Here is a 13,304-nt window from a genome sequence, read left to right on the forward strand (position 1 = left end):
GACCTGGCAGAGAAGTGTGTTGCGCTCTGGGGTTAGGAAGGGAAGGGGGTGGCACAGATTTTTGCTGCGCCTGAGTCTCTCCCCCCCTCCCCGCCCCCCCCCCCAATCCAAAGCACAAAGAGGCAGGTGAAGACAGCACCATCCCAAGAGAGAAAAAGAAGTTTAGGTACCCGGGGGCAATCCCATCTGGCCCCCGCAGGAAAAGTTTCGGAGCCAATTTGAAGCTGCTTCCGCAGGAAACCCAAATTTAAGGGGTGGTGTCTAGGGAGGGGGGAGGTTTTCGAGTCCAACAGGGGAAGTCAACGAAAGCAAGGGGGGATATTGGTTGCACCTTTTTTTAATCCGTAGAGCGGAGCTTGAAGGGGAACACCGTGGCCGTGGCTGTTCTTGAAAGGCGCTTCAGTGTTGGGGGGCAGAAAAAGGAGGTGGTCTCTCTCTCTCTCTCTCTCTTTCTCCCTGCACCGCTTCCCCACACCCACACATGGGGGGCTTCACCAGTCTCATTTCTGGCTGTTGTAAGCCATGTGCCGCTGGTTCATGGGGTTCTCTGGCGACTTCATCCACTCTTTCTTGAGGAGCTGCTTCAGCTGCGAGAGGCGCATGTTGGGGTTCTCCTGCTTCAGCCGCGGCAGCTGGACCTCCTCGAAAGCCGTGAAGGCGGCCTTCATCCGGCGCTCGGGGTGGCGGTCCAGGTCGTCGGCAACGCTAGGAGGTGAGGGAGAGAAACGAGAATCTAAGAAACGGCAGAACTGCAGACCTGGAAGGGACCACTAGGGGTTATCTCGTTGCAAGCCTGGTGGATCTGGGGAATGCTGCCGACATCGTGTATCTTGATTTCAGCATGGCTTTTGACAAAGTCCCCCATGATATTCTCGTGAGGAAGGTGGTAAAATGAGGGAGCTGTTAGGTGGATTTGTAGCTGGTTGAAGGACCGAGCCCATAGAGTACTCCTTAATTGCAGGGATCAGCAAACTTTTTCAGCAGGGGGCCAGTCCACTGTCCCTCAGACTTTGTGGGGGGCCGGACTATTTTTGGGGGGGAGGGGGACTGAACGAATTCCTATGCCCCGCAAATAACCCAGAGATGCATTTTAAATAAAGCACACATTCTACTCATGTAAAAACACGCTGATTCCTGGAACGTCCGTGGGCCGGATTTAGAAGGTGATTGGGCCGGATCTGGGCCTTAGTTTGCCTACCCATGCCTTAATGGTTCCTCGTCACCCTGGGAAAAAGTGATAAGTGGGTGCTGCAGGGTTCTGTCCTGGGCCCGTTGTTGTTCAACGTCTTTGTAAATGACTTGGATGAAGGAACTGAGGTGATGCTCATCCAATTTGCAGATGGCACCAAACTGGGAGGGGGAGCTAATGCTGCAGAAAACAGAATCGGGATTCGAAATAACAGTTCTATGATTCTATGACTTTAATGCAAGAAAGGAGATTCAGACTTAAAATCAGGAAGAACTTTCTGGCATTAAGAGCTGTTCAACTGTGGAATGGACTCCCTTGGACGGTTGTGGACTCTCCTTCATTGAAGGGAAGGAGTTTAAGCAGAGGTTGGGTGGTCATCTGTCAGCGATTCTTTGGCTGTGATTCCTGCATTCATAGAACAGTAGCGTTGGAAGGGATCCCAAGGGTCATCTAGTCCAACCCCCTGCAGTGCAGGAATCTTAGCTAAAGCATCCATGACAGCTGGTCATCCAAGCTCTGCTTAAAAACCTCCAAGGAAGGGGATCCCGCAACCGCCCAAGGGAGTCTATTCCACAGCCAAACTCAGGAAGTTCTTCCCAATGTTTTGCCAGGATCTTCTTTTTTGTCATTTGAATGCATCACTTCAGACCCTACTCTCCAGATCAGCAGGTAACAAACGTGCTCAATCTTCCATGGGGCAGCCCTTTCGATATTAGAAGACGGCTGTCATATCACCTCTCAGCCTTCTCTTTCTCTGAATAAATTCAGCGACTCTTCACCAGCCGGACTCATCTCTGCCTCCTGCCTCCCTCCTCTCCTGCTTCAGTTTCCACCTCTGATTCTGGACTTCCCTTGGGGTTTCCCCCAGCAGGCTCCTCTCACCACTCTTCTGCATCCAGTCAGTCCATGAGAACTGCCTATGTCTCCACCTCTCATCGGCTTTCCCCAAGCAATCGGAGACTGCACCTGCGCAAAACCAACCTCTCCTCTGCCCTTTTCATGCCTCTCCTGGTTCTGGAGGGAGCTGGTTGCAGCAGGATGGGGAGACACCCGTGACTCTTCACCAGCTGGACTTCCACTGTCCCTCCTCTCTTGCTCTGATTCTGGACTTCTCTCTGCCACAGACTCCCCCTGCTCACTAAGCCATGTTGCCTCTTCAGCTTCCGCCACCTCCTCCTCCCAGTCCCTCTTCTCCCCCTGACCACTCATCATCGCCCCGCTACCCCTCTCTGGTCTCTGAGCCTTCTTCTCTTGGGAGTTCCCCAGCTGCTTCATCTCACCATTCCTCTGTGTCCAACCCGTTCGTGACAGCGGGCTTCCCTTTGGGTGAACTTCAATCCTAAAAAAAGCTCAACAACTTCGGTCGGCCCTCACGCATGAAATCTGGCCCTCTTTGGAAAAAGTTTGGGCACTCCTGCTTTGGAGCATCTGACTGGCCCCTGTGAGGGCAGGATGCTGGACTAGATGGGCCCTGCTTTGTCCTCATCCAGCTGCTGCAGGACTCCTCCTAGGCTCTTAGCTCTCATGTGGATTACCTGAGCACCGCAATGGCATCCTCGATGGTCCGTGCCTCTACAGCTCCTTCCTCCAGGACCCTGCGGTTGATGTTCTCTTCCAAGGGCATCTCAATGTGACTCTTCAGCTTCTCTCCTGGAACAGAAGGGGGCAAATGGAAGCACAGGTTAGCTGGAGGCCAACCTTTTTTTTAAAAAAAATGCTGCGACACATTGCAGCGGACTGGACTGGACCACCCTCAGGGCCCCTTCTAACTCCATGATTCTAATGCCCTGTATTCTGTGAGTCACCCTCTGCTCTGGATGGGGCTGCAACCTAAACCACTGAGCCTCTTGGGCTTGCTCATCGGAAGGTCAGAGGTTCAAATCCCTGCGGCGGGGTGGGCTCCTGTTGCTCTGTCTCAGCTCCTGCCAACCTAGCAGTTCGAAAGCACGCCAGCGCAAGTAGATAAATAGGTACCACTACGGCGGGAAGGGAAACTGAGTTTCCGTGAGCTCTGGCTTCTGTCACGGTGTTCCGTTGCGCCAGAAGAAGTTTAGTCATGCCGGCCACATGACCCGGAAAGCTGTCTGTGGACAAACGCCGGCTCCCTCGGCCTGAAAGCGAGATGGGCACCACAACCCCATAGTCGCCCTCGACTTAACCGTCCAGGGGTCCTTTACCTTTTTTTACCTGGACTCCCAGCACCTGATAGCCCAGGCATAAGCAAACTCCGGCCCTCCAGATGTTTGGGACTACAATTCCCATCATCCCTAGCTAACAGGACCAGTGGTCAGGGATGGTAGGAGTTGTAGTCCCAAACATCTGGAGGGTCACAGTTTGCCTATGCCTGCGCTAGCCCATCAGCTCCCGCTCACCGGGTTCCCCGTTCTCCTTCTGCTGCTCTTTCCGGAGCGCCTCGTCGATCTGCGCGCGGGTGACTTTGCCCGGGGGCAGCGGCTTGGGCGTCTTCCCCTTCAGCTTGGCATCCTCTTCCTCCAGGAGGCGCTGCAGCTCCTTCTTGCGCTCCACCTGCTCCAGGCGCCGTTTCTCACGCTCTTCCTAAAGCGAGAAAAACAGAGAAAAGGAGTCTGATCCTCGTGATTCTGAATGAAGGGTGGAGTTGAACAGGAGCAGCGTTCTGCCGCATAAGGAGTCACGACACTTGAGCTCAACACGTTCTACACTGGTTGGAAGCAATGGCTCTCTGGGGTTTCTGACTCAGGGGTCTCTCCCACCCCCCAATCTGGTGATGCCTTTGGGGACTGAGCCTGGGACAATCAGAATGCAAAGTCCAGTGTTACAAACTCCGATATATCACTTAACCTTAAGCCTAGGTTACCATTGTTGCCACAATGGAATGTCTAGGAGCCTTTTTTTTTTTTGGCAATGGATTTTATTTTACAGTGGTGCCCTGCTAGACGAATGCCTCGCAAGACGAAAAACTCGCTAGACGAAGGCACTCATCTAGCGGAAGGCTGCCCTGCAAGACAAATTTGTCTATGGGGCTGCCTCGCAAGACGAAAATTTTTCGTCTTTTTTTTCTCTTTTCGTCTAGCAAAAGCGCGGCTGTCATTGCCGCTTCGCTAGACGAAAAACCCGCTAGACGAAAATTTTCGCAGAACGAATTATTTTCATCTAGCGGGGCACCACTGTATTGTTGTTGTTCAGTCATTCAGTCATGTCCGACTCTTCGTGACCCCATAGACCAGAGCACGCCAGGCACGCCTATCCTTCACTGCCTCTCGTAGTTTGGCCAAACTCATGTTAGTAGCTTCGAGAACCACTGTATTATTCATTTCATTTCTATACTGCTTTCTATTTGAAAGAGAGAGGGGAAAAACCCTCAAAGCAGGCTTTTAACACATTAAAACTTCCAATAAAACAATCCAGAATAGAACAAATTCAGGCTTCCAGTAAAGTATTTCAGATCCTTCGGCAGGTGACATTTTGCTTTCCCCTGTATTTATTTACCTAGTTAATTTATAGAGCTGCCCCCTAGCAGAAGAGCTCTAGGAAGGCAGGGTGGTGTAGTGGTTGAGAGTGCTGGACGAGGACCTGGGAGATCAGGGTCCAAGTCCCCACTCAGTAAGTAAGTAAGTTTTTATTTACGGCCATTGGCCCAACACATAAAAAATACAATTGCAAAACAACCTATAATATTTACAACCTTCGCCAGAGGCTGAAACCCTCTGCTCGTTACTAAATAAAAGCACAGACTGTCCGACTATCTATTTTCGCATTTTGGCTCCTGGATTAGCGGGGTTCCCCTGACCGTATCAGAGCCCTTTTTTCTTCTTTAGAGCTAAGACTCTGTTCAAGTATTTGGCAACAGTGCGTGATCTAGATGGATCTTCGTCGTTCAATAGAAATCTCAGTTTGGTTTCTTTTGCATCACCCATGCATCCCATTAAATATGGAGCAAGAAACTTGCTCCTGAGCGAGGAATAATGAGGACAGCTAAGGAGTATGTGGTGCAGCGACTCAGGTGATCCACAGTTACAATCACATAAAAGAGATATCTGTCCCCACTCAGTCATGAAGATCACCGTGTGACCTCGTAGTCAGCCGCAGAGTCTTGGCCCACCTCACAGGGTTGTAGGGATTAACGGAGGAATGGGGTGAACCATGTACTCTTTGGAGAAAAAGGTGGGAGATAAATGCTCACCTGCTTAAGAAAGCTGGAGGGGCCAGCCAGGTGGAGATGCCAGTCACAAACCTGGGAACCCAGAGATCTCCATGTGGCTGTAACTTGACAAAACGCGCCTGGTGCATGGGGAATTTTGAGCACTATCACTGAGCTATGGCCCTTCCTCTGTGCATGGACTACAACTCCCATAACTCCCAGCCACCCTGGCTGCATGATACCAGGGAGGATGGTATCTGTAGCCCAAGACATCTGAAGTTTGGGGAAAGTTGGCCTGCAATACAAGCCTTCCTAAATAATCAAAGACAGCAATCCATTCAACGATTCGTCAAGAAACGCGGCTAAGCCCAAGATCAACGGCGCAGAAAGCCCAACATGCCCATTAACACCTCCCAACTGGCCAAGGTGGTACAGAAAGCAATTTGCGCTTTGGATCTGGTCAATAGCAACCAACAAATCCAAAAGCCCAGGAGGTGCATTAAGACCAGGAGTCAATAAGACCAGAGACTCTTTCGAAATGGAAAAGCTGTCTGAAAGCGCCCCTGTGCATGTCCGCCCAGATGAGCCATAGGATCATTTAACATTTGAAGATTCAGAGCAGATGAAAGAAAGATGAAAGCAGATGTTGAACTGTGAAACTCCCGGCCACAGGAGGCAGTGATGGCCATGACTTTGAGAACTGCAGAAGCAGCCAGAAAGAGAAGAGTTCAGGGATATTTTTTAAAAATTAATAGTTGCATGTCTTTGTTTCTCATCATCATCATCAACATTAATTAATTAATTAAATGTGTATACTGCTCTACACCTGCAGGTGTCAGGGAGATTCACAATATAAAATCACATACAAAATCATCGCGGGGACGTGGTGGTCTAAACCACTGAGCCTCTTGGGCTTGCCGATCAGGTCGGCGGTTCGAATTCCCGCGACAGGGTGAGCTTCCGTTGCTCTGTCCCAGCTCCTGCCAACCTAGCAGTTCGGAAGCACGCCAGAAAGTGCAAGTAGATAAATAGGTACCACTCTGGTGGGAAGGTAAACGGCATTTCTGTGCTCTGCCCGGAAAGCTGTCTGCGGACAAACGCTGGCTCCCTCGGCATGTAAAGCGAGATGAGCGCCGCAACCCCAGAGTCGTCTGCGACTAGACTTAACTGTTGGGGTCCTCTCTGTGCTTTACATGGTTTTGTATGCTTTGTGGTATTTGTAGTTTTGTATGTTTCTGTGGCATTTTATGCATTGTGATACACCATTATTTTTTATTGATTATAGTTTAGCAATTCTTTATTGTAACTGTTAGGTGCAAATTGCTTAAGCATTGGATCTATGGTCTGCCTGAAACCCTGGAGAGCAGCTGGAAGTCTGTGTGGGCAATACTGGGCTAGACAGACCCCAATGGATCTGGCTCGAAGGTAAGGCAGCTGGCCTTATAGGTTCGCATCCCGTTAAAGATTTGAGAGTGTCTCAAAACGGCATTGTGCTCAAACTTAATGGCAGAGAGAAATTGGCCGTTCCTGCCGAGGCTGAATCCTCAACAAAAAGAGGAAGGTGCACTTGCAAGAGGATAGGAAGAAGAAGAGGAAGAGGAAGAAGAATTAGAAGAAGAAGAAGAAGAGAGGGGGGAGAGAGAGAGAGAGAGAGAGAGAGAGAGAAAGAGAGAGATCTCTGAATCGTAGAGCTGGAAGGGACCCCCAAAGCCATCTAGCCCAACCTCCTGCCACACAGATAGAAGTGTTGGGGGCATGGAGGGAGAAAGAGGATGGAAACAGACAGACAACACTCTGCATCCCTGGAGCCAGCGGGTTTGTGTCACCATGGAAGCATTATCAAATTAACCCAGGTGGTCTGATCCAAAGGATGCGTCCTGCCCCAGGGGACAGGTTGATGTCACGGAGATGCAGGGCTGAAACCGGAACCTCGCCGAGACGGGAGCAACGCTGCCCTTGGTCTGGCGCAGTTTCAAGGCTCCCGAATTACGGCGGTGCCTTTAATTAAGCTCTCTGGTCCTCCCGTATGCAAAGCAAGCGTCCTTGCCGCCCCTTTCTCCCCTCGCCACCCCACAAAAAGGGAAATGATACGCTATAGGATTCATCCAAAGAGACAGAAGAGAGGGACAAACCTGTTCTGTGATTTCAAAAGCTCCCAAACCAGCTAGAGAGATCTATCCATTGCTGCCGCCTCCTGGGCAGAAAGGAGAAGTGCCCCTATGCTGAATGGTGTTGTTTGCCTGCTTCAGAAGACTCCAGGGTCTACCCAATTAACACAGACTGCGGGGTCACCTGGCTTGGTTATTGGCTAGCATTGGTTGGCAGCTGCTGCTGGGGGGGTCCTGACTCAGGGGGGGGGGTCTTCCCCAGTCCTTCTAGGAGACGCCACTGCAGAATGAACCTGGGGGTTCCTGCAGGTTCTCTGCCTGAGCTCCATCCCATCCCCAAAAGATAAAACGAGACTCTATCTAGCCCTCATGGTTATAATAATAATAACTATTTATTATTTATACCCCACCCACCTGGCTGGGTTTCCCCAGGCACTCTGGGAGTCTCCCAACAGATTATTAAAATCACGATAAAACATCAAAAACTCCCCTATGCAGGGCTGCCTTCAGATGACTTCTAAAAGTCTGATAGTTGCTTATTTCCTTGACATCTGATGGGAGGGCGTTCCACAGGGCGGGCGCCACCACCGAGAAGGCCCTCTGCCTGGTTCCCTGTAACCTCGCTTCTCGCAGGGAGGGAACAGCCAGAAGGCCCTCGGGAGATGGACCCCGGTGTCCGGGGTGGAGACGCTCCTTTAGGTCTACTGGGCTGAGGCCATTTAGGGCTTTAAAGGTCAGCACCAACACTTTGAATTGTGCTCGGAAACGTACTGGGAGCCAATGTAGGTCTTTCAGGACCGGTGTTCTATGGTCCTGGCGGCCGCTCCCAGTCACCAGTCTAGCTGCCGCATTGTGGATTAGTTGTAGCTTCCAGGTCACCTTCAAAGGTATAAACAAAGGGCCTGGATTAAATTGGGATCGTAGCAAGCTGCTGGACACCAATGCAGGCTATCTGTGCCTCTAGGCCTCTATTGGTTACACTGGCTGGCAGCACCTCTACAAGGTTTTTTGCAGGGGCAACCCAGCCAGATGTGCAGGGCATGTTGTTATTATTATTAGTAAGTAGTACTATTAGAGACAATTTATGCTACCCGAGTTAGGAAGAGAGCAGAGGGAATTGTAGCAGATCCTTTACATCCCGGTCATCATCTGCTTGATTTACTTCCATCTGGACGTCGCTACAGGACTTCATATACAAAATCGGCCAGGCACAAGAATAGTTTTTTCCCCTTGTGGCATTAAATTGTTAAATTCATAGTTGTATAGCTTAAGGGGAGGTAAAATATGGGTGGGGTTTCTTTGCTTCTTTGTATTGTGAGAGGAACAGTGTCTGTATGTTTACATTGCAATGTAGCCGAAACAAATTCCAAGTACTGGTATGTTGGAAAATGTACTTGGCCAATAATAAATTATTCCTATTCCTATTCCTATTATTATTATACCTGGGGACTGCAGTAGGGACCTTTCACACACCCAAAGGAGGCACTCTACCTGTGAGCTACAGGGCTTGGCTGGGGCATTAGGGGAGGGACACTACTTCTGGCAGGGGACATGTTGTGCTCCTTCTGGAGTTGTTCGGCCACCTGCACGCAGCATTCACCTGCGGCTCCTGGAAGCTGCCAGCAGGCGACAGCGGCCACAATCCCAGAACGGCTTTGACTGGCCGGCTGAACCAGGTGAGGGGAGCCGATGGGCCTCAGACGCTTGGCAAGTTAGGGGCTTCCCCTGCATGCAAAGACAGGCTCCGGTGGACGGAATGGATGAGACCAAGAGTCGGCCCGATGGTCAAGAAGGCGCTTTCTGCCCGTGCTGTAGAGGGAAGTGATGGGCCGGTGGGGCTTGTCTCCTATCTAGGAGAAGGAAAACCGTGACCCCAGATCTCTGCTGCCTTGCAGGATATATTCGGGAAAAGAAAAGGCTCTGGAGTAAACCGAAGTAAATCCAGAGTAGAGACCCTAAGGCGGTAGGATGGTATCTTGCTTGCCTCCTTCCGGCAACTCCTGCAGCCCAGCTGGTGCCCAACGTCTTGCTCTGCTTTCCTTTGGACCCCGTCAGCGAGGCAGAGAGCGGGGGTCTCAGTGTCTGGGTAGCACAGGACACACACCCCATGGAACAGGCTTTGTCGCCCCAGGAAGGCCACTTCAGTGCCACTAGGGCGGCAAAAACAACACAGGAGGGAGCAGCCACAGGCTTCAGTTCAAGAAAGGGTGACACACCCCAGATCGGATCCTGCCCTTCCAGATTCCAGGGAGGTGATTTAGCCCTGAAATGCTCATAAGAAGGAAGTCAGCCTGGTCGGTAAATAGATAAGGGGAAGGCAAAATGCCACTTAAAGAAGGATCTAAAAGATTCTTGAAGTCTGGATTTGTCTTATTCTGGATTTGTTGTTTTAATGTGTTGTCAACTGCTTTGAGGTCATTTAAAACATAAAAGCAGTATAGAAATGAAGCGAATAATAACCATAACCAATATAAAGTTCAATGTAAAAAAAAAGAAGAACTTGGGTTTGTTGTGGGTTCGTTTTTATGACGTATTTTGTGTTTTCATTTTGCGGTTTCCTGTCGCAGCCTCTCCGAGAACAGCGGGTATAGGGCGGCATACAAATTTAATAAACAACAACAAAACGATAACGAGCATTTTCACTTCTACGCCGCTTTATATTTTAAAGAATAGTAATAACCCCCAAAGCAGTTGGCAACACTTGAAAGCATCAAATCAAACAATTTGGAAAGAAATGAAATTCAAGCTTCCGGACGGGAATATTTCAGAGCCTTCTCTCAGTGTCGTTTTGCTTTGCCCGTATTTATCTCCCGACTTAATTTATATAGCTAATTTAATAAATAAAACTAATGAACAAATTAAAAAGGCGACTAGACATTCTGCTGTGGCGACCGCAACCTCGGTTTAAGGTGCTGTTGGGCGATTAGTGCGTACGTTTTGAGTTTCTAAGGCAGCTCGCTCTGCTCCTCTTCCCTTTGCAACCTGGCAGAGCATTTTGGGGGGACCCCCATTCCCCCCCCTTCCGGCCAGCCCCTCCCCGCTCACCTTCCTCTGCTCCTTCCTCATGACGTGTTTGTCCTCGTCTTTCCAGAACGCATCCTCCAGCTCTTTCTGCTTCTTGGCATCAGCTGCTGCCTTGGCCTCCGCCTTCCTTGCCCGGGCGGCTGCCGACTTCGTGTTCTCCCCTGGAACTTTTGGGCATCCCTCAGGGTCCTCTGGCCTGGCCGGGGGGTGGGGGTGGGGGGCAAAAGAGAGGGGTTCGCAAAGGTGATTTTTGTTTTATTTGCAATTTTGCACTCAGAGCGACCTGCGCCGTAAAAGCAAAGCCACGGGGACGTTACAGCTGTACCCCCGGAACTAAAAGGCACGTAGCTCAGTCAGTAGAGCATAAGACTCTTAGGCAATCGTAGAATTGTAGAGTTGGAAGGGAACCCTGAGGGTCATCCAGTCCAACCCCCTGCAACGCAGGAGCCTTTTTGCCCAATGTGGATCTCAAACCCACAACCCTGGATACCAACTGAGCTATCCAGAGTTTTGGGTTTGAGCCCCACGTTGGTCAAAAGATTCCTGCATTGCAGGGGGTTGGACCAGATGGGTGCTTGGGGTTCCCTTCCAACTCTACAGATCTATGGTTCCACATGGAGGTTTCTGGGCGCCAGGTTGGCAGACACAAGTTTAAAAACCTCTGCCTAGTCCACACTGTGTGTGCTTCTCCTTGCATACTGGGACAAGTGAATTGCTGTAAGAACAAGCAACATAGTTGAGATCATAGAATTTCAGCGTGGGAAGGGACCCCCGAGAGTCATCTAGTCCACCCACCCCCGGATTGTAGGTGCCGTTTGGCGCCAAGCTTATACACCTGAGTTTCTGACACTGCTTCTCACCCTACAATCCTATGATTGTAGGCTGCATACACACACCATATTTGAGGCACTGGATCCCACACTCCCCACCTCCCCCCCACCCCCGAATAGCTGAAGGTCTTTGGGAAGTGAAACCACTTAATGGTTTTCGCTGCTTGTGGCAGCCATTGTAACCATCAAATCAGAGGTTTGGGTGCCCCCAAGGGTCATCCAGTCCAACCCCCCTGCAATGCAGGAATCTCAGCTCGTGCCTCCATGACAGGTGGCCATCCAACCTCTTCTTAAAAACCTCCAAGGAAGGTGATGTGCTGTGCAGTTTTAAATTTTATTTGTACAGAAACGCCACCGGTGATTTCCAGGCCACAATTTTGGGACCTTTGATTTAAAGTACACGACTTCGCTCCAAGGATCCTGGGAACCATAGTTTGTGAGGGTGTTGTGGGTTGTAGCTCTGTGAGGGGGCAAAGTACAGTTCCCAGGATTCTGGGGTGGTGGTGGTGGAATAATGTGCTTGAAATTATATATATCTACATCTATCTATCTATATATCTATCTATCTATAATACCGCACTTCATCGAAAGATCTCAGGGCAGTTCACAGTATAAAATGAAGATAAAACTTAAGTAAATTATGAAACCCAAACAATTTTATGGCGTGCCTGTATGCAGCTACAGTTTGTGTGTAATAATGCTAATAAATCTTGCAACACTGCTATATGCGTGCAAACTATTATCCCATAGGACCTGCATGCAAACATGGTATAGCAAAGAATAGACAATGGAAAGTGACCACCAAGCGACTGAAAATAAAACTTAAAAAACTCTCTAAATCACAATTAGGGGATTATAAACAAAATTAAGGTGAGGTGGGTAGGAAAAAAGTGAGAAAAAATTTCTTGAAGAACGGAAATATTTTGTGGATTATTTGAAAAATATATATATCATGTCATGTTAAAACATATGCAGGACTTGAAGCATAGCAACATATGAGAAATGGTAGTTTAATAAGTTTGAATTAATGTGTATATAATGGGTAAAATATAATGAACAGCAGCTTTATACAGTAAGGAAAGAACACCATGGAAGGGTGGCTGGGAAGTCAACGGAGAGGAGAGATTTGTTCTGAGAGTTGCCTAAAAGAATTTGCAAGATCCGATAACTTAGTAACCAAAAATAATAATAATAAAATCAAAATTTAAGAGCCGTATGCAAACGTATGCTAAAACGAAGAATGCAAAAGCACTTTGACAATTAACAACCAATAATAACAATGCGATTTGAGGATACAGAGGAAGAAGCCGGCACGAAGTAAACAAAGGGCTTGGTTTTTATTCTTTTTAAGGGCACATTTTATTCAATGGGAGATTAATAATAAGAGCTAATAAAATACATTGCAAGGCTGGAGCTATTTCTTTTCTTCTCTCTCCTTCCCCTTTCCACCCCATGGCTTTTGGAGGTCCCCCCTCCCCCATGAAGGCAGCCCCTTGCCCCATAAGACGGGGGGGGGTCTCGCAATCCACTGCCATCCTGCCCCACCCAACCCTTCCCTTACCTGCCGCCTCCACCTCCGGCCGTCGCAGCCTTTGTCCGTCACGCCCCCGCCTCCTTTTTTGAAAGCCACCCCTCCATGGGGTGCGGAAAGGGGGGGATAGTCTCGTCGCCGCCGCCTCTTTTGACGCCGCGTTGGTTGAGGGCGGTTTCCATGTTTGTTTCGGGCAAAGACAGCATTTCCCCCCCCCCGTCCCAAATTTCTGTTCCCCTGCCTTTTTTCCGCTTCCTCACGGTAGACCGGAGGGCCAGAGATGTGTGGGGAAGGAAAGAAAGACGCCCCCCCCCTGATTTCCTCACTTCTTCAGCATTTCGATTAATGTTGCCCAATACAAAGATGGCGTCGGCCACGACACGGAAGTGCCTGATTGTGGGAGCAAAAGGGAGCAGTATGCCCACTACTAAGATGGCCGCCGGCTCCTTACGTGAAAGCGTGACCTGCTCCGAGATGGCGCCTGCGCTCACACTCTAGTATA

General features: G+C 49.7%; 1 protein-coding gene across 1 annotated transcript; it reads right to left on the minus strand.

The window, feature by feature from the left end:
• Nucleotides 1–263: 263 nt before the first annotated feature.
• On the minus strand, nucleotides 264–12,920 carry CCDC124 (coiled-coil domain containing 124). Its single transcript, XM_033136713.1, has 5 exons — nucleotides 12,833–12,920; nucleotides 10,463–10,637; nucleotides 3,562–3,745; nucleotides 2,725–2,839; nucleotides 264–705 (listed from the first exon to the last, which is right to left on the minus strand). Exons 2-5 carry the CDS (start codon nucleotides 10,481–10,483, stop codon nucleotides 501–503), a joined length of 525 nt encoding a protein of 174 aa, XP_032992604.1. The 5' UTR covers nucleotides 10,484–10,637; nucleotides 12,833–12,920; the 3' UTR covers nucleotides 264–500.
• Nucleotides 12,921–13,304: the final 384 nt, after the last annotated feature.

Source organism: Lacerta agilis, chromosome 18, assembly GCF_009819535.1.
Source record: "Lacerta agilis isolate rLacAgi1 chromosome 18, rLacAgi1.pri, whole genome shotgun sequence".
In the NCBI taxonomy this organism is placed as follows: Eukaryota; Metazoa; Chordata; class Lepidosauria; order Squamata; family Lacertidae; genus Lacerta; species Lacerta agilis.